Source organism: Dendrobates tinctorius, unplaced genomic scaffold, assembly GCF_039654945.1.
Source record: "Dendrobates tinctorius isolate UK_male_01 unplaced genomic scaffold, ASM3965494v1 ptg000030l, whole genome shotgun sequence".
NCBI classification, from domain to species: Eukaryota; Metazoa; Chordata; class Amphibia; order Anura; family Dendrobatidae; genus Dendrobates; species Dendrobates tinctorius.
The window spans coordinates 59,261,310-59,284,777 of record NW_027361698.1 but is presented as its reverse complement, the minus strand read 5'-3'; the positions used below and the strand labels follow the sequence as shown (position 1 = coordinate 59,284,777).

At 39.3% G+C, this 23,468-nt stretch overlaps 1 protein-coding gene across 1 annotated transcript in view; it reads left to right on the top strand.

Moving 5' to 3' along the window:
- Positions 1-23,193, top strand: part of SLC7A11 (solute carrier family 7 member 11) — a 366,962-nt gene extending 343,769 nt beyond the window's left edge. Inside the window, exon 12 of the mRNA XM_073572101.1 lies at positions 19,401-23,193. Within this exon, the coding sequence (XP_073428202.1) occupies positions 19,401-19,465 (65 nt within the window). The 3' untranslated portion in view covers positions 19,466-23,193. The remainder of the gene's footprint in view (positions 1-19,400) is intronic.
- The last annotated feature ends 275 nt before the right edge of the window (positions 23,194-23,468 follow it).

Genomic DNA, 23,468 nt, shown 5'->3' with positions numbered 1-23,468 from the left:
GTGTATCTAATCCTATCATGTGTTACTGACTGCACAACCGTGTATCTAATCCTATCCTGTGTGATACTGACTGCTGAGCAGTTTATCTAATCCTATCCTGTGTGATACCATCTGCTGAGCCATGTATATAACCCTATCCTGTGTGATACTGACTGCTGATCCGTGTACCTAATCCTATTATGTGTGTTACTGACGGCTCAGTCGTGTATCTAATCCTATCCTGTGTGATACTGACTGCAGAGCCGTGTATCTAATCCTATTCTGTGTGATACTGTCTGCTGAGCCGTGTATCTAATACTATTCTGTGTGATACTGTGTGCTGAGCTGTGTATCTAATCCTATTCTGTGTGATACTGTCTGCTGAGCCGTGTATCTAATACTATTCTGTGTGATACTGTGTGCTGAGCTGTGTATCTAATCCTATTCTGTGTGATACTGTCTGCTGAGCCATGTATCAATTCCTATCCTGTGTGATACTGACTGATGAGCTGTGTATCTAATCCTTTCCTGTGTGATACTGACTGCTGAGCTGTGTATCTAATCCTATCCTGTGTGATACTGACTGCTGAGCCGTGTATCTAATCCTATCCTGTGTGATACCGACTGCTGAGCTGTGTATCTAATCCTATCCTGTGTGATACTGACTGCTGAGCCATGTATCTAATCCTATTCTGTGTGATACTGTCTGCTGAGCCATGTAGCTAATCCTATTCTGTGTGATACTGTCTGCTGAGCTGTGTATCTAATCCTATCCTGTGTGATCCTGGGCTCCCCCTGCAGTCTGTGTCAGAGGGTGGTCTGTGTTGGCACGGTAATAAATTGTGTTGTTTCCAGCTTTACAGAACAATACGATAACACCATAGAAATGATAAGAATAATAGGCCAAATTGTTTGGTAAATTGGAACACGCGGGGTTAAAATTTCACCTCACAACATAGCCTATGATGCTCTCGGGGTCCAGATGTGTGACTGTGCAAAATTTTGTGGCTGTAGCTGCGATAGTGCAGATGTCAATCCCGGACATACAAACATACACACACACACACACACACACACACACGCACACATGCACATTCAGCTTTATATATTAGATATATATACTATATATATATATATATCTCAAATTAAACATACTGTATTATACAACTGCTTAGAGGGAATCTGTCAGCAGGTTTTTGCTGTGTAATCTGAGGAGAGCATGATGTAACGGTTAAAGCACAGATGTCAGTGAAGTGTCACTTATGAAGCTGTTTACTGTTTACTTACAATGAAGATTTTATCACTAGGATATTATCATTGGTTTGGCTAGTTGGCCATGAAGCATTGGTCTGACTCTGCCCCCTGTTGTGATAAAGAATCTCACTTTCCATAGACAATATACATACAGGGTCTGGTATGGTCAGCATCAGCCTTCTCAGCTCTGATTCATGCTGTATCTAAAATTTCAGATTTTTTTCACAACTGCTGCACCCAGAAAACTAAGTGATGCATCATTGGAATCAGGGTACCTTTGCCTACATTAAGCTGTTTTCAGATGATGCAGCAAAAGCTCGGTGACAGATTCCCTTTTAATTCATACTCAGCAACTTTTATAATCACTTTCAGGTAGACTTACTAAAAAGGGGCAAATTATTTGTATGGAAAATTTTCCACTTTTCTGGCCACTCCCCATTTCATAGGCTACACCCCATTTGTTACCATTTTTGGCTTCTCACATCCTTGAATTATGCCTCCTAAGTGTGCCTCATCTCACTGTGACCCTAGATATAATAGCTATACACACAGTGTCACCCAAAAACTATTCGCCACATTGGGCCCCTAAAAGGATTGCCACACTGTACCTCCTGGCATAAAGAAATTAGCCACACTGTGATCCCTGAAAATAGCCACAATATGCTCTTAAAGTATAATAATACCCTTAAAGGGTTTGTCGACTAATCAGACAACCCATTTTCAATTACTACATTTCCACCAGAAATATTAGAAGAGTTATGCTCACCTTTGATACTGGCGCTATTCCAGTGATTCCTGTACTGTCTCTCTCTGGGTTCACAAAACAATGCTATGTCATGTGATATATGTGGCCAATCAGCGGCCTCTTCACTGTCCCCTCCTTCAGACATCGACATCTAGAGGAAGTCAGAGGTGCAACTGCTCTGGGAGAGCCAGCGCTGACACTCCTGGAATGGCACAGGCACCAGAGGTTATTTTAAAGGGGGGAAATATAGTGATTGAGAAGGTGGTGGCAATCCCGTTAAGTTTAAAAAAATCCACACTGTACACTCTGAATAAAGAAAACGGCCACACTGTGGCCCATGAACAAAAATTAATCACTTTGTGCCCCTCCAAAATATATAAGACACCCTCTGCCCCCTGAATAAATTATTATCTGTTGCCCCTAAATAATATGACACCTTGTACCCACAGAATAAATAGCTGTACTGTGCCTTCTGAAAAGATAATTGGCCACATTCTGCCCCCTAAATAAAAAGGTAAGCTCACTTTGCCTTCCTCAATCATTGATTACATCCCTAGCTACCTTCCAGCTGTTGCATGGTCTCTTCCGGCTAGGTCCTTGCTGAAGCATTCAGTTTCATCATCCCATCTCATGTCATAGAGAAGGCGAAATAGGGGGCCATGCTGGGTCACTATATTACAGTGTTCCCCAGCTCCAGTCCTCAAGAGCTGCCAACAGATCATGGTGATAATTCCATTATCAGTGCAATACTGAGAAAATCCTGAAAACACGATCTGTTGGTGGCTCTTGAGGACTGGAATTGGGGAACACTGCAATATAGTAACCCAGCATGGCCCCCTATTTCACCTTCTCTATGACATAAGAGATGAGATGATGAAACTGAATGCTTCAGCAAGGACCTAGCCGGAAGAATCATGCTGGGGTATTTGGTTGTTGACCGAAGAAAATGAATTCTGCTTATGAGATTATTTTTATCCTGAATCGTCCTCCCTATGTCTTGTTGTTCCGATATGCCCACTTCTGGATTCACTATCACTCATCAGAAAACTAACCCCATCTATACTGGGGATATGTTTGTAGGGTGCTGACTGGCTCATTTCAGAAGTCAGCCCTTTTCTCGACCTATGATTGAGTCATCATGAAGAAGAGCCCTGGCTTAGCTATTGAACTGAGCAGGCAGCCCCCTTTAGAGACACAGAGAGAGGGGTGAGGCAGTGCTCTGCTGTCAGAACGGATACGGTAAATGGAAGTACGTAGCCTGTGAGTTGTTGTCTGGGAAAGGGAACTTAGTGGCAATATTAGAAATTAAAGTAAGTTTCATATGTTGGTGTTCATCTATAACTTTAATTTCATGTGACATTTTCTGGATAAAAAATAAGCTAATTCCAGTGTTGTTGGTCACACTGTGAGTCTAGAGGAAAGTGTGTGAACAAAGACCAAGGAGCATTCTTCGTAATGTAATGATACAATCGTAGACAAGCCTGAGATGAGACAAAACTGGAAACCAGCATCTCGTTGTTTGGTTATCTCATCCAGACACTGCCTCTTCAAGGCTTTCATTCAATCTTTCGGAAGAGCAGGAAGAAGACTTGTGAGGGAAATCACACTGAGGCAAACAATCACATTGAAAGATCAACAGAGTTCAGTGGCTGAAACATATCAAAAACTCTGCAAAGAAATGTCCGACATGAAAGGGAATCTGCCGGCAAGTTTAATGCCCCTTATGTGTTTATAAGCTTAATTAGGACATTGGAAGATAAGTGAATTCATAACTTTCAATTTGCTGTCCATTGCATTATTCAGAGAAATCAGTTTTTTTTTATATGCGGTATATGGAAATGAGGCGTTTGGTGATCTGTCCAGCCAAGAGAAAAGTCTGGCTCTCCAGGTCATTTACATTCTTAGCTCCTGCCTCCCTAGGTTAAGCTTAGGGCAGGAAATCTTACACCTGATCATATCTCCTGGCACATGCAGATGTATGGCATCGATGGACAGGGCATGCTTAGCAGTGAGCTGAAGCCAGTGCCCTCCGAAGGGCCCTTTCCAGCACAAGCGCGAAGACCATGGTCATGAAAGTAGACAAGAGATTTCAGGCCTGGCACGTGACATCAGCTATCAATCCACATAAAAAGACAGGCTCTAAGGATGTAAATAACTTCAGGAAACAAACTTTAGCTAGGTGCTCTGGGCAGGATGAAGCACCTAACTCCTCATTTGCACATTGATACAACTGTGGATTTCTCTGGAATAAGACAACACAATAAGCTACATGCTTAATGTTTCATATAAAGGGTGAATATGGAGGAGCCATTAATGAAGAAACCCACCTCAAGACTGAGCTCTGGCAGGACGTATCTGAGTGACCCAGATTCAATATATGGTCTGGAACTTGTGTTTCTTGTGTTCTTTCAGGATTCACTATTTTATGGGTTCTTTCACTTTTTTTTTTATAATTGAAGCTAAGTGCTTAAAAATAAAGGAAAAAAAGGTGACAATGAGAACCAAAAGTGGACCTTACACCTGATAACTCCTCTCTCTTCTTCTGGTCTAATGACTGACATTGTGTTTGGTAATTTAGCAGCAGCCACTATTAACATAAAGAGGATTTTGCTCTGTCAGACTCGGGCTGTCCCTGTGTTATAGATTGTCATTTTTGTAAATGGCCTCATTAAAAGACCCTTTTTCACTGTAGTGGCCATGGCAGGCAAATTGAGCAACCCATGTGAGTTTCTACTTTAAAATCTGCTGTGTGCTGGGGGTTTTGAAGCCATATTGGTCAGCTGATCAATACCATATTCATGAGGGATCTGTAATGAGACACTCCCTTTAAACCCATCAGTATAATTTTAAAAAGGTACTTAATACCCAATTTTATTCAATACTAGCTGAAGAGTCCGGCGTTGCCCAGGCATAGTAACTAAATGCTGTCCCGCTCTCTCCCTCCGCAGCCCCGCTCTCCACTCGCCGTCCCGCTCTCTCCCTCCGAAACCAAGCTCTCCACCCTCCATCTCACATTCTCCCTCAGCAGCCCCACTTTCCATCCACCGTCCCGTTCTCTCCCTCTGCAGCCCCTATCTCCACTGGCCATCCGGCTCTCTCCCTCAACAGCCCCACTTTCACTTCACAGCCCCTCTGTCTCCCTCCGCAGCCCAGCTCTCCATTTGCCTTCACACTCTCTCCTTCCGCATCTACACTCTCCAATCGCCGTCCTGCATTCTCCCTCCACAGCCCTGCTCTCTCCCTCAGCAGCCCCTGCCTTCACTGACTGTCCTGCTCTCTCCCTCCACAGCCCCGCTCTCCACTGGCTGTCTCGCTCTCTCCCTCTGCAGCCCCTGTCTCCACTGGCCATCCCGCTCTTTCCCTCAGCAGCCCAGCTCTCCAGCCATGTCCCGCTCTCTCCAGTAACAGCCCTGCTCTCCATGTGCCATCTCATTCTGTCACTCTGCTCTCCATCCATGTCCTGCTCTCCCTCCACAGCTCCGCTCTCTCCCTTCACAATCCTGGTCTCTCCCTCCACAGCCCCACTCTCCACGTGCCATCCCGTTCTATCCCTCCACAGCCTCGCTCTTCATCCGTGTCTCGCTCTCTCCCTCGCAGCTCCGCTCTCCACTCGCATCCCGCACTTTCCCTTTGCAACCCTGGGCGGGGCTATGTGGGGTAGGCGTGGCTTGATACACACACATACTTACACTTAGCTTTATGTATATATATAGTTGCAAAATGTTTAAAGATGTGTTATTGGAAATTGTACATAGCTGTGGTATTGCTAAAGCAAATATGCCTCTGGATCACAAAGAGAACTGCAAACTTAGACCTAATGATTCTATTGTGTTTACCTTGAAGAAACATGTAAGAATGACTGTACAATCTCAATATTAAAATAACCCTTTAATGAGTCCAGCTTAGGGTTCATGCACACGACCGATTTTCCCATATGAGGACTATCCTTCGTTTTCATGCATAACACTTTTACCTCTGATATTCTATGGGGCTGCGCCCCTAGTCCGATTTTTTTTTTCATCAGACCTAATGGTCAACGGGAAAAGTCAGAGACATGTTCGATTCGAGTGTTGGATGAAAATGGGCAATTTAAGTCAATAGGTCAGTGAAAAAAATTGGGCATCCAAGTGTAGTCCGATTTTCACAGACTGACAGTAGGTGGAGGAACTTTTTTTCTCTCCATATCAGAAAAAAACTGATGTCACTCTGATCAAACTCTGATCAGAATAATCGGATCATTTTTCTCTGATGTGGAAAATTCTGTTATTTAAACCTACCCAAGGAGGAAGGGATTTGAGGACTCCAAGAGTTTTCTGTCTCTTCCCACCTCCGATTGACTGACAGCTGCAGCTTATACTGCGTTCTGAGATTTCAGATGTCAATCAGGCTAGATGTGCGGAGACTTTTTAGACTTTCAAAAAGAATTATGCATCCATACTGGCATGAATTTTTTCAAAGTATGGACACCAGTTTCATCAGGTCTAAGAGATCTACTTAATAATGTATACTTTCTGTGCTCTGAAGTCTGGTGATAAATATGCTTTAAGTGGCATATGTTAACAACATACACATATTTCTCTATAATATTATGTGTCTTATTCTGCTTAAATCTGTTTTCCAAATAAGGGAAAGCAACTTTTCACAGGTTGCTATGGTTATTAATAGACTGGCATATTAATGAGATTTAAGATGATTTTCTTGCAGTGCTGAAATTTACATAAATCTCTTATAGTAATTCTTGATTACATTACAGTCTATATGGCAGTTACCAGTTATGCAAGAAGATTCGGTGCAGATTAATAAATGCAAATTCAGATGCTGGGAACTATCTTACTAGATGATACCATCCTCTCTATCACCAGTCCAAACGTACCAGACAAAAGCTTCTCTTGTATGTTCACTGACTGTGGAGCTAGATGCTTTTCTCTTACAAACCTGAGAAATCTCTGCTCTTCCCCAGCTGCAAACATGAGCTTCGCACCACTAGATGGCAGTGTTAACTCAGATTTGTTGAACCTTCATTTGACAAAAAAGACTTTTTTTTAAAGGTGTTAAGCATTTCATCAGACGCCTGTCCTCTGTGTCTATAACTGGTTAATTTATTAATCATATTTGCATGGAAAAAAAGATGTATACTTAAATAGATAGATTTGTCTATTGAAGAATTATTTATCTATAAATCTAGCTATTTATCTGTCTATTATCTAACTCCTATCTATCTGTCTATCTCATATCTATCTATCTATCTACAGTTGTGCTCAAAAGTTTACATACCCTGCCAGAATTTTTGCTTTCTTGGCCCTTTTTTCAGAGACTATGAATGATAACACCAAACTTTTTTCTCCACTCATGGTTAGTGGTTGGGTGAAGCCATTTATTGTCAAACTACTGTGTTTTCTCTTTTTAAATCATGACAACCCAAAACATCCAAATGACCCTGATCAAAAGTTCACATACCCTGGTGATTTTAGCCTGATAACATGCACAGAAGTTGACACAAATGGGTTTGAATGGCTACTAAAGGTAACATCCTCACCTATGACCTGTGACAAATGGCAGGAAAATTGTTCGGGATGCAAAGAAAAACCCACAAATAACATCAGCTGAAACACTGGATTCTCTGAAAACTAGCAATGTGGCTGTTTCAAGATGCACAGTAAGAAGGCACTTGAAGAAAAAGGGGCATGTACACTTTTGGTCAGGGTCATTTAGATGTTTTGGGTTGTCACTACGATTTAAAAAGAGAAGAGAAAACACAGTAGTTTGACAATAAATGGCTTCACCCAACCAGGAACCATGAGTGGGGAAAAAGTTTTGGTGTTATCATTCATATTCTCTGAATAAATCCCTAGAAAGCAAAAATTCTGCCGGGGTATGTAAACTTTTGAGCACAACTGTTTCTATCTACAGTGGGGAAAAAAGTATTTAGTCAGCCACCAATTGTGCAAGTTCTCCCACTTAAAAAGATGAGAGAGGCCTGTAATTGACATCATAGGTAGAGCACAACTATGGGAGACAAACTGAGAAAACAAATCCAGAAAATCACCTTGTCTGATTTGGTAAGATTTATTTTGCAAATTATGGTGGAAAATAAGTATTTGGTCAATAACAAAAGTTCATCTCAATATTTTGTTACATATCCTTTGTTGGCAATGACAGAGGTCAAACATTTTCTGTAAGTCTTCACAAGGTTGGCACACACTGTTGGTGGTATGTTGGCCCGTTCCTCCATGCAGATCTCCTCTAGAGAAGTGATGTTTTGGGCCTGTTGCTGGGCAACACGGACTTTCAAATCCCTCCAAAAGTTTTCTCTGGGGTTGAGATCTGGAGACTGGCTAGGCCACTCCAGGACCTTCATATGCTTCTTACGAAGCCACTCCTTCATTGCCCTGGCGGTGTGCTTGAGATCATTATCATGCTGAAAGACCCATCCACGTTTCATCTTCAATGCCCTTGCTGATGGAAGGAGGTTTGCACTCAAAATCTCATGATACATGGCCCCATTCATTCTTTCATGTACACAGATCAGTCATTCTTGTCCCTTTGCAGAGAGAGAAAAAGCCCAAAAGCATGATGTTGCCACCCCATGCTTTACAGTAGGTATGGTGTTCTTTGGGTGGCAGTCAGCATTCTGTTTCGTCCAAACACGATGAGTTTTGTTTCCACTAAACAGTTCTACTTTGGTTTCATCAGACCATATGAGCTTCTCCCAATACTCTTCTGGATAATCCAAAAGCTCTCTAGCAAACTTCAGATGGGCCTGGCAATGTACTGGCTTAAGCAGGCAGACACGTCTGGCACTGCAGGATCTGAGTCCCTGGTGGCGTAGTGTTTTACAGATGGTAGCATTTGTTACGGTGGTACCAGCTCTGTGCAGGTCATTCACTAGGTCCCCCTTGTGGTTCTGGGATTTTTACTTACTGTTCTTGTGATTATTTTGCCCCCATGGGGTGAGATCTTGCATGGATCCCAAGATCGAGGGAGATTTTCAGTGGTCTTTTATGTTTTCCATTTTCTTATTATTGCTCCCACAGTTGATTTCATCACAACAAGCTGCTTGCCTATTGCAGATTCAGTCTTCCCAGCCTGATACAGGCCTCACTCATCTTTTTAAGTGGAAGAACTTACACAATATTTGGCTGACTAAATACTATTTTTCCCCACTGTATGCATGCATATTCCGAAAAGTTACTTTAGAGTGGAGTTACCCTTTAATGGGCAAGAGCTTTGCTCTGCGTCTTTTACATTTTCAGCGCTTAGTTGCTGGTGGCATAGCTAGGTCAGTGGTAAAGGTAGTATTCCATAAATTATAAAGTTCCAGTAGATTAGACACATTCTGATGGATCAGACAAGCAAAGAAGAGTGATATCTACTGCAGCTAGCAACTTAGGGTGTATAGTATAACCCATTTGGGTGTGTTACTAACATGGAATTATGGTGTGCGTCACAGAGGAGAATGCAGAAAGCTCCCGTTAATGATGTGTTGGAGAAGATTTTTCAGATAAAGGAGACCAGCCCACCTGCATTAGAGGGAGTTGCCATTTGGGTGACGACTAGGCACTGACAGGGTGAGATAGTCACCCCAGAGGCTGATGTTTGTTTGTGAAGTGGATTCCATAAGCAGAGACAAATAGAAGACTAGTACACCAAGACCCCTGGATGCGATGGTGGGATTTTCATAAGGGTTCAGTCATTTATATAATTTGCATCTAAATTTTAAATACAGTGGCATGTAATAGTTTGGCCACCCCTGGTCAAAACTACTGTTATTGTGAACAGTTAAGCAAGTTTGAAGATAAAATAAAATTTAAAAGGCCTAAACTTAAAGATGACACATTTCCTGCATTTTAGGCATATATGCAGCTCTGGCAAAAATTACGAGACCACTGCAAAATTTTCAGTTTGTCTGAGTTTTCTCTTTATATTTTTGAGTAAAATGTACATTGCTCTTTTATTCTATAAACTACTGACAACATGTCTTCGAATTTCCAAGCACAAAATTTTGTATTTATTTTCAGAAAATGAGAAATGATCAAAATAACAAAAAAAATTCAGTGCTTGCAGACCTCAAATAATAAATCAGGATACAAATCCAGCTCACCAGATATAGCATTCCAACATCGGAGCACGAGACCGCTGTGTCAAAGCGCACAATCCAAGGCAATGAGAAAAAAACTTTGTCCAGCTCCACGATGTAGTGAAAAATATTCTTTATTCACTCAATAGAAATGAGGTGTAAAAGCCAGCATGAGTTACAAGGCATGCGATCGATCAGAGAAAACTAACAATCACAATTAAATATAACAATTTGATTCATTAAGATACAATATTATTGCCTTCAGTAGTATTTTATCTTTTTTTTATTTCTTAATTTTTATTCATTATTCTCTTGTTATTATCCATGAAAAAAATGAAGCAAACTTCTGAAATAGAAGAGAAACATAACAGATCTCAATGTTGCAACCATTCACAACAGTAAAATTTACATAAATACAATTTTTTCAAGATGCATGCGGTTTTCAATTACATGTCAAATTTTTATTTCTTTTTTGTGCAATGTTAATTTTAGCACAACAAACCATTTTTTTAGTATACACATGTATACAAAGAAAAGAAAAAAAAAAAAATCAAGATTTTTTCAGGGACTATTTCAATTAGCGCACCAAATGTGCACACAGCCATAATATATTCGTTTAAAGAGGAGATGGAAAACTCCAATTTGCACTGTTCTAAAGAATTTTTTTATTTTTTTTTTCTTCTTTTCACCGTATATGATTTTTTTGTTTATATACAGAGCCAAAAAAACATTTAATTTGTTTATTCCCCATCATACACCAATCATAAAAAACCGTTCTGATACATTTATTGAAAAGTCGTTATCATAAACTTTCTCAAGACAGAAAGATGGAAAACTTCAAATTGATCGATCGCATGCCTTGTAACTCATGCTGGCTTTTAAACCTCATTTCTATTGAGTGAATAAAGAATATTTTTCACTACATCGTGGAGCTGGACAAAGTTTTTCTCATTGCCTTAGACCTCAAATAATGCAAAGAAAGCAAGTTCATAATCATTTATCAAATAACAATACTAATGTTTTAACTCAGGAAGAGTTCAGAAATCAATATTTTGTGGAATAACCATGATTTTCAATCACAGCTTTCATGCATCTTGGCACGCTTTCCACCAGTCTTTCACACTGATTTTGGGTGACCTTATGCCATTCCTGGTACAAACATTTAAGCAGTTGTTCTTTCTTTGATGGCTTGTGACTATCCATCTCCCTCTTGATTACATTCCAGAGGATTTCAATGCGGTTCATGTCTGGAGATTGGGCTGGCCATGACAGGGATTTTATGTGGTGGTCCTTCATCCACACATTGATTAACCTAGCTGTGTGGCATTGTCCTGTTGGAAAAAACAGTCCTCAGAGGTGGGGAACATTGCCCGAGCAGAAGGAATCAACTGTTTTTCCAGTTTAACCTTGTATGCGGCTTGATTCATACGTCCTTCTCAAAGATTAACCTGCCCAATTCCAGCCTTGCTGAAGCATCCCCAGATCATCACCGATCCGCCACCAAATTTCACAGTGAGTGCAAGACACTGTGGCTTTTATGCCTCTCCAGGTCTCCGTCTAACCATTAGACGACCAGGTATTGGGCAAAGCTGAAAATTAGACTAATCAGAGAAGATTACCTTACTCCAGCCCTCTATGGTCCAATCTTTATGGTCTTTGGCAAATTTCAGCCTGGTTCTCCTTTGCTTCTCATTGATGAAAGGCTTTTTTCTAGCTTTACATGACTTAAGTTCAGCCCTGCCTCTAGGAGCCTGTTATGAACTGTTCTTGCCGTGCTCTTCACCTCAGCTGCCATTCCTTTTGTAGGACACTTGATGTCATCCTGCGGTTGCTGAGTGACATTCGAACAAAACCAACTGTCATCCCAGTCAGTGGAGAGTTGTTTTCGCCCTCTGCCGCTCTGTAGCTTTGTTGTCCCCAATGTCTGCTGCTTGACCTTGTTGTAATGGACTGCCGTCTTAGAAATTTTAATGATTGAGGCAACATGATGCTCACTGTATCCCTATGCTAGTAAAGCCAGAATTGAGCCCTTCTTTTCCTCACTCAAGACTTTTCTTTTCAACTCCTTTTGGCATGGTTAAAAGTTATTTTTTTCATTCCTATCACTTTTGGGATATTACTAGCACTTGTTTTGCCATCCAACTTATCCTATTGCAAGAGGATTGTGAACACCACAGCATAGTTTTGTTTATACTTTCCTTCATTAAATAAGATTTGGCTCAGGTGATCACCTAATCAGAAGCACAGTAAGTAGAATGAGGTGTACTCTGGTTGGAATTCAACTGACACTGGAATGGAATGGCTGTCAGACATGTAGAGAAGCTGATTTTTATAAAACTGTGCAGTGGTCTCTTAATTTTTGCCAGAGCTGTATATACAAGTGCTTCTCACAACATTTGAATATCATCAAAAAGTTAATTTATTTCAGTTCTTCAATACAAAAAGTGAATCTCATATATTATATACAGTCATTACAAACAGACTGATCTATTTCAAGTGATTATTTTTGTTAATGTTGATGATTATGGCTTACAGCCAATGAAAACCCAAACATCATTTTCTCAGTAAATTAGAATACTTTATAACACCAATTTGAGAAATAATTTTAAAATCCGAAATATTGGCCTACTCAAATGTGTATATATGTATATTGTCATCTTTTACATTTTAAAAACTACAAAAAAGAAAAATAGTTAGATGCAAAAGTTTGCATGGTTAGTATCTAGCAGCACCCCCTTTTGAAAGTATCACAGCTTGTAAATGATTTTTGTAGCTAGCCAAGAGTCTTTCAATTCTTGTTTTGATGGATTTTCATCCATGCTTCCTTTGAAAATTCTTCCAGTTCTGAGAGATAACTGGGTTGTCTTGCATGCAGTGCTATTCTGAGGTCTAGCCACAGATTTACAATGATGTTCAGATCAGGGGACTGTTAGGGCCATTGTAAAACCTTCAGCTTGAGCTTTTTGAGGTAGTCTATTGTGGATTTTGACGTGTGTTTAGAATTATTATTCATTTGTAAAAGACATTTGTAGAAGTCATCCTCTTTTCAATTTCAGCTTATTTATAGATGGTGTTATGTTTGCATAAAGAATTCATTGACATTTAATTTACTTCATTCTTCACTTTTCCCATGAAATGTTTCTCATGCCATTGGCTGCAACACAATCCCAAAGCATGACTGATCCACCCCCATGCTTAATGGTTGACGAGATGTTCTTTTCCTAAAATTCGTTGCCCTTTTTTTCTCCACACATACCTTTGATCATTTTGGCAAAATAGTTCTATTTTAACCTCATCTGTCCACAGGATTTGTTTCCAAAATGCATGCATCAGTCTTGTTTAGATTTTTTTTTTCATACCTATAACACTGAACTTTATGGGGAGGGTGCAGGAGATATTTTCTTCTGATGTCTCTTCCATTAAGGCCATATTTGTGCAGGTGTCTCTGAACAGTAGAAGAATGTACCACAACTCCAGAGCCTGCTAAATCTTTCAGAAGGTCTTTTGCAGTCAAGCAAGGGTTTTGGTTTGTCTCTTTAGCAATCCTACAAGCAGCTCTCACTGAAATTTTGCTTGGGCTTCCAGACCTTATCCTAACCTCCACTCTTCTTGATAACTGCCATTTTTTAATTACATTTCGAACTGAGGAAAGGACAACTTGAAATCGTGTTATCTTCTTTTAGCCTTCTCCTGCTTTGTGGGCCTCCACCATTTTCATTTTCAGAGTGCTAGGCAGCTGCTTAGAAGAACGCATAGTTGCTGTTTTTTGGCACAAGGTTAGAGGAGGCTGGGTTTTATTGAGCTGGGAAATTTGCATCACTTGGCCTTACCAAAAAATGATAGTGAACAAGCCATAACCCTAACAGGCTAAATAAGATCTTTGGTCAAAGTTATCTCAGCACACAAATCTCCAAGGGTGCCCAATCTTTTGCATTTGCCCATTGACTTTTTTGTAATTTTGAAAACGAAAACAAAAAAGACTATACTTTTTTTTGCTTAATATACAAAGGAAATCATCTTCAACTTGCTTAACTGTTTACAATAACAGTAATTTTTAACCAGGGGTTCCCAAACTTTTACATTCCACTGTACATTGAAATGTTTTCCTTGATTGTTTCAAAAAAATAGGGAAGTTTTCATTTTTAAATTATTTAAAAAAAATGTATATAGTTCATTTTGCTTTTCTATTACATGGTCAGTTATTCATGACCTCTTTGTTAAACTACATATGAGATATAGATAGAGATGTCTGTTCTGTCCATCAATTTTAGAGGTTGTCATACAGAATAAATATGAGGACTGGAAAAGTATTGTGAAAAAAATTGTAGTATTTAAATTCCAGCTTCACCCCAGAAAAATTAGCTTGTTATTTTGATTAAAGGGGATAAATCTCAGCTGCAGTCATTGTGTGATTGCCACTTCTTGTGTTGTGTACTTGCTTGGCCTCTTTGGCTGTTGGTGGGTGGCAGGCAGCACTGACGGACACTGCCAATGTCACTGGTCACCAGGAAATACAGTTCCATGACAGGAAAAGCTCTGTCTTTGGCATTCAGTACATAATAGGATGGCACAGAATAAAGGGAGGAAAATTCAGCAAAATTATGAGGGTACATGATACTTGACAATTCCTAATGCCCCACAATAGGATCCCAAATTGAGAATTTACCACAAGGTGCCTCTTACTCATTGCAGATACTCATGCTCATTCCTTAGTTGCAGTATGTTGAGAAAAAACATATTTCTAGGTAGGCGGTCATTCCCTTCATCCTTGGATGTTGTATGAAAGAAGACGTATAATGCACTACAGATTGTTACGTTAATGGTGCCACTAAGTGTGGCCGATTAATAAATGCATTTTCAAGGCTTTTGTCTTTCCTTTTTATGTTACTTTGTGTTTCTCCATTACCTCTGCCTTGCTTTGCACTTCCAACACACTCTTCAATTCAAGCAGCAACCACACATTTTAAAAAGCTGTTGTGATCAATATCACATTAGATTACTGTATTTTATGACACTACAGCTTCCTGAAAAATGTTATTATCCTCGGGAACATGTTTGCGATGCAGCTGTTGTTGAGGGTTTATTTTTCAATAAATTTCAAGTACTTAAGTACAGTTTACCATCTCCTCCAAAGTAATAAAGTATGTTCTTAGGAAAACAGTATCTATAGCGCATTATGGTTTTCCTCTGAAGCAATGAATGAAAAATGCTCTTTACTGCAGTGTCGAGTTCACTTAAGCTGATACTCTTAAGGTCTAGAGGACAATACATTCACTCTATTGCGGTATGTCGGCATTCCTGCCGTCCTTTACAAACTAATTGAAGCAAACAGAACTGTGATAAATGCGCCGTTCTAATTGATTCAATGCACTGTGCTTCTTCCCATAGACAAAAGTGTGGCCCAGATTCATTAGTATCGTCTACTGTATTGCAAAAAGATCATTTGATGGCTTCATTTACATTACTCTCAACCTCAAGACCTAGGACATTAGCAGTATAAAAAAAAAATGAGGTTTTGTGCCCGAACATGCTTCATCCGCTGTGTTAAGGAATCACTTATAAATTATACTAAAAGCATTTGTAATTAATTTAATTAATACAGCTAAAATATTGTAGAACCATTTTTAAACGCGTTCCCTCCCTTCTACGGGAAGATGTCTTCTAGATAATTCACACCCCTGCATGATACAGCAGAATGATAAGCTCACAGCTGTAAAGTTATATGTGCAGAAATGTTATACATCTTCGTAGAAGAAATATTCACACTTACCCACAAATGAGATTAATGAGCAAAAAGCAATTACTCACATCTGTTTGATAGTTCAGTCTTAATGACTGAGAGGTGTCAGACTGACGAGTGGGTGGCAGGGTCTTTTTTTATAAATATTGTATTACACTTAAGACTACGGAAATTATAATTGATCGCATGCGTAGACAGGATATTTTGATGATCTATATCGTATACTGTACTTATAGACACCTATTCACCACACTCCTGCCATTATAAGCCACGTAGAGATAGAGCAGACGTACTGTACCTCTGATATCTCATTTTAATGGGAATTACCAATTCCATCAGTTCTGTTTGAACGGATCCTAATCAAAGCTGTTGTTACTTTCCATCATCCTGTAAAAATTGGATATTGTAAATAAATATTTTATGTCACTCTCAGATGGACTGGCTTCAGGTCATGAGTTGACTGAGGTAGTATGGCACTATTGGTGGATTAATGATGACCTGAAGGCTCAGCTTCATCACTATGAATCAAAAACCTCTTGGTAGTTTCATGACAATTATTACCTATGTTGGGGCAGTGTGATAACCTTTGTCAGAGTCTCTGCTTGGGACACAGGAGCTTTTTACCCTGATCGGCAAAGAACAGTGACTTCCACCTGGCCAGTCTATCCACTCTCTCTATAACCAGACTTGTGTAATTCATGCATCTTCCTCCAACTTCTCACCTGCATCAGACAAACCAACTGCTCGTCAAACAGCCTCCCTGATGTACAGTATACACCTCACCTATCAGGAATCGAGTGACAAGTCCACATGGTATATATCTTCACTTCCAGGACATACAGTAGTTGTTATCATTGTGTCCCATCAATGCAAACACTCCCCATCATCCTTATTATTAAAGAGGTCCCGTTATTAAAATAGAATAATGTTCAAAGAGTGGAAAGTTAATATGCAGGTTACTTCACCCTGCATTGCGATGTCTCCTGCAATGTAACAAAGCTACTATAATACACACATGACACAGAAGTGCATAACAGATATCATACTAAAACATGCAGTGCAAAGAAACAAATATTTGTTGTGGATTTCAGCTTTCAGCAGAAGCATTCAGCACTTACTGTAGACACTGGGGGAGAATGAATGATTTTACCTGGGTCATAGATCAACCATAAACTCCAGCATCATCAGATGGAGGATTACAGGAAGAGAACTGACACAGACAAACCTGAGATGTCATACAATACAGTATTAATGAACATTAACATTAGCGTGGCTGCACTTAATGTCTGCTTAAAGCAATATTCCAGTCTTTATTTTTATTGTAGCGGTGTAGTGGTGCTACTAATCTGAGTTTCCTGCCTCTAGTCCTATACTTAACAGTGTTTGCTAAAGCAAACTGGAAGTCACAGCTCAGTAATTAGTCTATGAGTGAGACTCTCATGGAATTCGATTGAGAGCTTGTGCCCATTATGTGTCACATCCAGTCAGACAGAAGTTGTGTTCGCAAGATGGCAGATCGAGACCAGAGTAGTGCCGGTAAGAGGAAATGGTGGTAGTTGCTAAGTATAAGACTAGGCTCAGGGAAAATAGTTTAGTAGCTTTCTTTAGTGCTGCAATAGAAAAAAAACTCTAATGGCGCTTTAAGATAGTCCCAGCAGCATAAGCCTGTAGCTGTTACATACTCCCAACAATTTGCATGAATTAAAACATCAATAACATATCTTATCCCATCCCTCAATTAAACTTGACGGACATATATCTTTTTGTAATAATAGTGCACAAAACTAAATCACATCCTGCAGGTTCTGGGTAAATTTTTAAGATAACTCTTAAAAGATATTGGACTTTGTAATTTTATTGTGATTTAGATATTCTTTAATTTAGCAATATTATTTCCCTTCCCAAATGCCTCTTGCCTCCAATACTTCTACGTGTACAATAAATAATGACATTTTCAGTCCCAAAAAGAAAGACGTTGTTGAGCATTAGAAATCTCAGAACCTCAGACTAAGTTGTTCTAGTGTAAGATTAAAATATTGTATTAGAAAAGTGAAAAAAAAGTTGTATACAATGCATAGGGACAACATCATTGTAGCAGATGTAGATATAGCAATGTTGTGATTCGTAGCTGCACACAAACATAGAACCCCAAGGTGTTATTGGTCTACAGCACACAGTCATCGGTGATCATCCCGAAGCTCCAGGCCACATATTCCCTTTACTATAGCTACATCCTTCTTCATTTTAGCTGATTCATAAAATGTTAAACTTTAATGCGGTTCTGGATAAAAATGGCATTCTCGGCTATTTGTGGTCAAGTCAGTGATTAGGCAATGCAGAAAATAAGCTAAATTTAATTTGACTTTACAAGAATAAACTACTATGGTTGTGAAAACTCAATATAATATAGTTTCCCAAGTTAAAATTAACTAGTAAAATAGTTTCCCTCTGACCATGAACTAAAACTGACATTATTAGAGCATGGGAATGATAGCAGACTATTGTGGAGCATCTTATAACACATCGTGGTAGATTTGGGAGAGTCATTGCTTAAGATGGAGTATCACACTATAAAGTGATTGCAGCATTCTTCATCTGTTCCTCTGTGATTGATCCTCTAGTTCCAGTCTTGGGGCCTGACAGGAGGGCAGGTCATATACATCAATGATCTTCATGTCAGCTGAATTTGTCAAACAGATAAGATACTAAGGCTGAGAACTGTTTGAAGTTGACTACCAAGTGACTTAAAAGAACCATACTAAGTGTCTATTTGTGAAAGTAGCAATTTCCAGCAGCCTTTCAACATGTATTACAATGAAGGCGCTGGACTGGAGAGCAGTGGGGTGCATGGTCAGGTCAACCTAGGATTGGTCATGACCATCTGAGATCATATCCCTTGACACAATGATGACAAATAGCATGGTGTGTTACTCATCCATAACATCAAGCTTTGATTTACCGTAGGTGCTTTTTACTGTTTAATATCCTTCTTTTTTTAGTTATTCTATGATCTAATCGGTGTCATATCTGCAGAACCCCTTATGTGTTGCAAAAATAAAGTGGGCCGTGGGCCTTAAAAATAATGAATAAACGTATTAGTATATAGAGTGATGAACACGTTTCTTCTTTTAACTTTCTTTCTATTTTTTTTAACTTTTTAATTCTACATGTGTCATGTGCTTACATTAGCTACTTTACTTTTATGTAAATCCGTGATTATTATTCCAGCTTTTCCGCAGCTTTTAGCAAAATCTATGCATCTTTTTCTTCTTAGGTATACGCATTTTTCATTATTCTAATGTTCTAATCTAATGTCTAGGGCTTTAACTCTAATACATTTTTCGAATCCACCTCTTTGATTTTTCTATTTCATTTGTAGTCATTTGCAGTGAGACCATTGATTTGACCTTCCATGTTATTGGGATAAAGCATGCAGGGGATGGTGAATGTCACTGAGAGATGCCATGTAAAATAAAAATGCATTATGTATATTGTGTTATGACAGGTAAAAGCTTTACCCGATGATGAATACTGATGTATAAATCCTCAGAGAAACTCCTCCTTCAGAATCCTTTACTTACCGCTATTATTTTCTTCTTTTCCAGATAGGGTCACCATGGTGCTGCAGATACTGCTGGAAGTTGTGCCAGCCGAAGACAATGCATCCTGAACAAAGAATATGCTGGAAGGCGTCATGCGTAGCTCAACAAGTTGTCTTCATGGTGCCTTAATATTAAGCAACACGAGATGGTCACTGCTTCTATACTGTGTCATATTTTAGATTATCATTGAGGACGACCGAGCTGCTATTTTATTTATTCCACTGCACTTTTGTATTAAATTATTAATGTCTGCAGACAAACATTAGCATATTCTATAATCATAGTATGAATAATATTTTTACATATTTCCTGCCCCTCGATACGTCGCCCACTTCTGCACAGAACATATGGTTGTCATATGTTCACAGCTCATGGGAAGTGAAACTGGGCACCTGTCACCTGGCGCTAACATCCTTCACTTGTCAAAGATTTCCCTTAGGATTTTCTTTTAATTTGACAAGTAACTTTTTGGCATTTAAACTTGATGCGGAAATTATGGTATACAGATGAAGCAGAGCTATGATGAATTGAGCTCCGCTATATATGTTTTACGACAATTAGCTCAATTTATATTCATGTGCAATGGACTGGCAAGAGGTGTTTTTAGCTTTGTATTTATTTTAAATGTCTATATGGGATTGGTTAAAAAGCTTTTCTCTATATGAGGCTTATAGCCGTTGTCTATTACACAGACTACCGCCTCTCAATTACCATAGTCGCCTATGTAAAATAATAGCCTGTACTCAGCCCTTGTGGCAGCGCCATCCTATGTTAGTATTGGATCTGTCGGAGTTTCTGTGACCAGTTATATCACATGAGCCATGCAGCCAATCAGTGGCCGCTGGTGGTCTGCTTCACTTCCACTTCCTTGGGATGACCCTGACAATCCAAGGAAGTGAAAGCTGTTACTGTAGTTGAGTGCTGGATGTTCACTGGCTGTTCACTGGCGGACATAGACAGCAAAAGGCTCCTGTGTAAGAACCATCTATGGGCCCTTTGCAGTCCAATAGCTCATCGTAATGCACAATTAAACTTGCTTTAGAGGTGAAAATGGGCCCCCTTAGCTTTTGGGTCCCTGTGCGGCTGAACTGTTGCACCAACGATATGTCCACCCCTTAGGCCATTGTTATTTTACATTGGAGAATATACTAATTGAGAAGGGTTTGTCAAAGTAGTGGACAATATCTTTAACATTTTATCATTGTTTCATTTTTATACTTCAAATTAAGTGCTGATTAATTCCTTATACTGGGCAGAAATATATGTTTAAAGACAATGTCACGATCACCTGTAGATGTCGCATTGGAGTTTACTGCATACCGTATTCCATTTACTCCCAAGGTCCCTCTGCTGGTGGCTGAAGACAGCCAGTATATAATCTGGAAAGGGTTCATGTCAGGTGATTCATACAGTCCAAACCACAGGTAGCACAAAATAACGACAGACTTCCACATTGCGATCATTTATGTTTTTCTCTGAAAACTACACAGAGAAAACATAGTTTGAAACTGAGTTGGAATGTGGAGGCCAGTAATATGGACAGGTCCCTGCCGGTTTCTCTCAACATGGCTTGGCTTGGTTGACATGTCTCTCTTTATACTCAATATGGAGAGTAAATCTGTCAATCTGTCTTGTTACCTGACAGGTTCTCCTTGCGGTCGGATACAGTGATCCATATCAGAAAACAAAGCTCTGACTGCCATTAATATGTAATAAGAAATTATTCAGTACAGAACAAATAGGTGTTCAAGAGTATTAGAGTGGGTATTTACTTTATGGGTTAGATGCTACGATTCCTGTCAATTTACACAAATGAGATGTAAAATTAGAACTGATTTATGGATTATATATCACTATTACATAGCTCATAGATTTTTAATGAAATGTATACAATCCAGTTTTATATTTTCATTATTTCAACATATATGCAAATTTTATTTGTCTTATTCACATTTTATTTACTAAATCATCCTCATAGGCTGGATTTACATTAGCTGACCAGTGGCAGAGCTCTGATCTGCAACATCGATCATCTTTTAATAGCCTGATTACACAGGCCGACCACATTTCAGATGTGCACAAAGCGATCATTAATAAATCTTTCAGTTTACAAAGGCTGTCCTGGTTCTGGGCAGCACATGTCCTGTTCACACATAGCGATACCCTATCGAGAATGATGATCTTTACGTATGCTAGAAAATCATTTCACCCGACGAATGAGTATTTGTCCTAGGAATACTCATTCGTGAAGATTGACATCTGTACACCCGCCCTTAATGCACAGGACTTAGCTTTAAGGGGGCTTTACATATAGCAATATCGCTAGCAATATCACTAAAGTGTCACCGATTTTGTGATGCAGCAGCGATATCACTAGCGATATCGCTACATGTGACTCTCACCTCTGACCGGCGCCCCGCTGGATATCGCTGATCGCGCGAGATCGGCCTGGTCCATTTCTCGTCGTCGGCTTCCTGCTGGCGCCAACGAGCGAGCCATGGACACGGGCGGAAGACTGTCATCATCGCCGCGTCTGACAGGTAAGTGACGACCCCCGACCGCTGCTGCATCGCTAGTGAGATCTGCCTGTTTGGCAGACCATTTCGCGATGCACCAGCGATCCTGACTGGGTCATATCGTGGTCAGGATTGCTGGTGCATCGCTAAATACAATGGGGGCTTTAGTCTTTAGAACTGCAAATTGGTAATCTGATTATGATTGTTGCTTAGATGTTTTCCTTTATAAGCTGTGCTTCCAGGCTGCAAAGCTTCAGTAAACCTACATAATTCTCTGCTGTGATTTTTTAAACAATGTCATCTTACCTTAATTTCACAATTTTTCAGCATGTGAATGCAACCTAAACTGTACTAACTAGCTATCTTTACTATATGTCTGGAAAGATGGTGGCGGGGTGTTCTTTTATAGAGTAATACTAGCGCAATGTTCACTACAGGTCTCAATTTATCCTGAGCTCTTCGGGTGAGCTGGGTATGACTAGGACATAGGAACTGGTGAATAAATGCTCCTCTGTTTGTCTTTCTTATTGGTGCCAATCCAAAATGGACACTTAGGAGAATGTGGCAGTTGCTTGATTACCTGTATAGCTACAAGTATGAGAATAATTTATTTTTCCAAACACATACACTTCCTAAAATTAATACTATATACAGCAGCCATGTACCATATTGTATTAAATAATAGTATATGCTGCAGCTACAGAAAGTTGTTCAACTCATTCAGGGAGAGGAAAATCATGTGGCGTACCACTAAGGGGTTCCACTACAATTGGGCTACTGCCACAAATATTAGGCATCATATAGTTGGGGCCTTTATTTCAGTAAACACTGGGAGACCTCTGAAATGCAAACTGTGCTTCCTCTAGCTAATAGTGGATCTTCACAGTTCAGAGACCAACCCTTATTTCCAAAATATTATCTAAAGGGGCTGTAGAAAGATTTTTGCCATGCATTCACCAATGATATCTAGGAGCTGCTCCTACATTCCATGCACAGTTTTCGTTAATTATTCTTTTCTAACTTGACGTCAATGTAAATAAATGTCAATAGGACAATGGTCAACAATATGCAGGTTTTTACATTTATTGAGATTGCAAAAATACTGTTATACTGTTTATGTTTAAGATAATTGTTTTGAGTCATATGTGTGAATAGAATATCATCCACTGTATTTTCTCACATTGAGAACTACTGTTCATTTATATATATAAATAAACTAAATATGGTTCTTTAAGAAAAGGTATTTACGCAGAACAACAATAAATATTCTATTACACAAAGAGATTGTCTGTCATTCCTCAATGCATTTATGTTTTATGAGGATTACTGCGTTTCTGCTATTGTAATGTCAGAAATTGATGGTTTCAGGCACAAAAGAATAAAATATCCTTTTTATCTTATGAAATATTATATGTGATATTTCTCTGGTATATTTGACTGGATTTAGGAATGGGATAAATGAAGCTTGAAACTTTGTCCAGAAATCTTTTAACCTATTGTGTCAACAAATCAAGTGATTTTAAAACTTGATTTAATTGAAATTTGCACAACAATC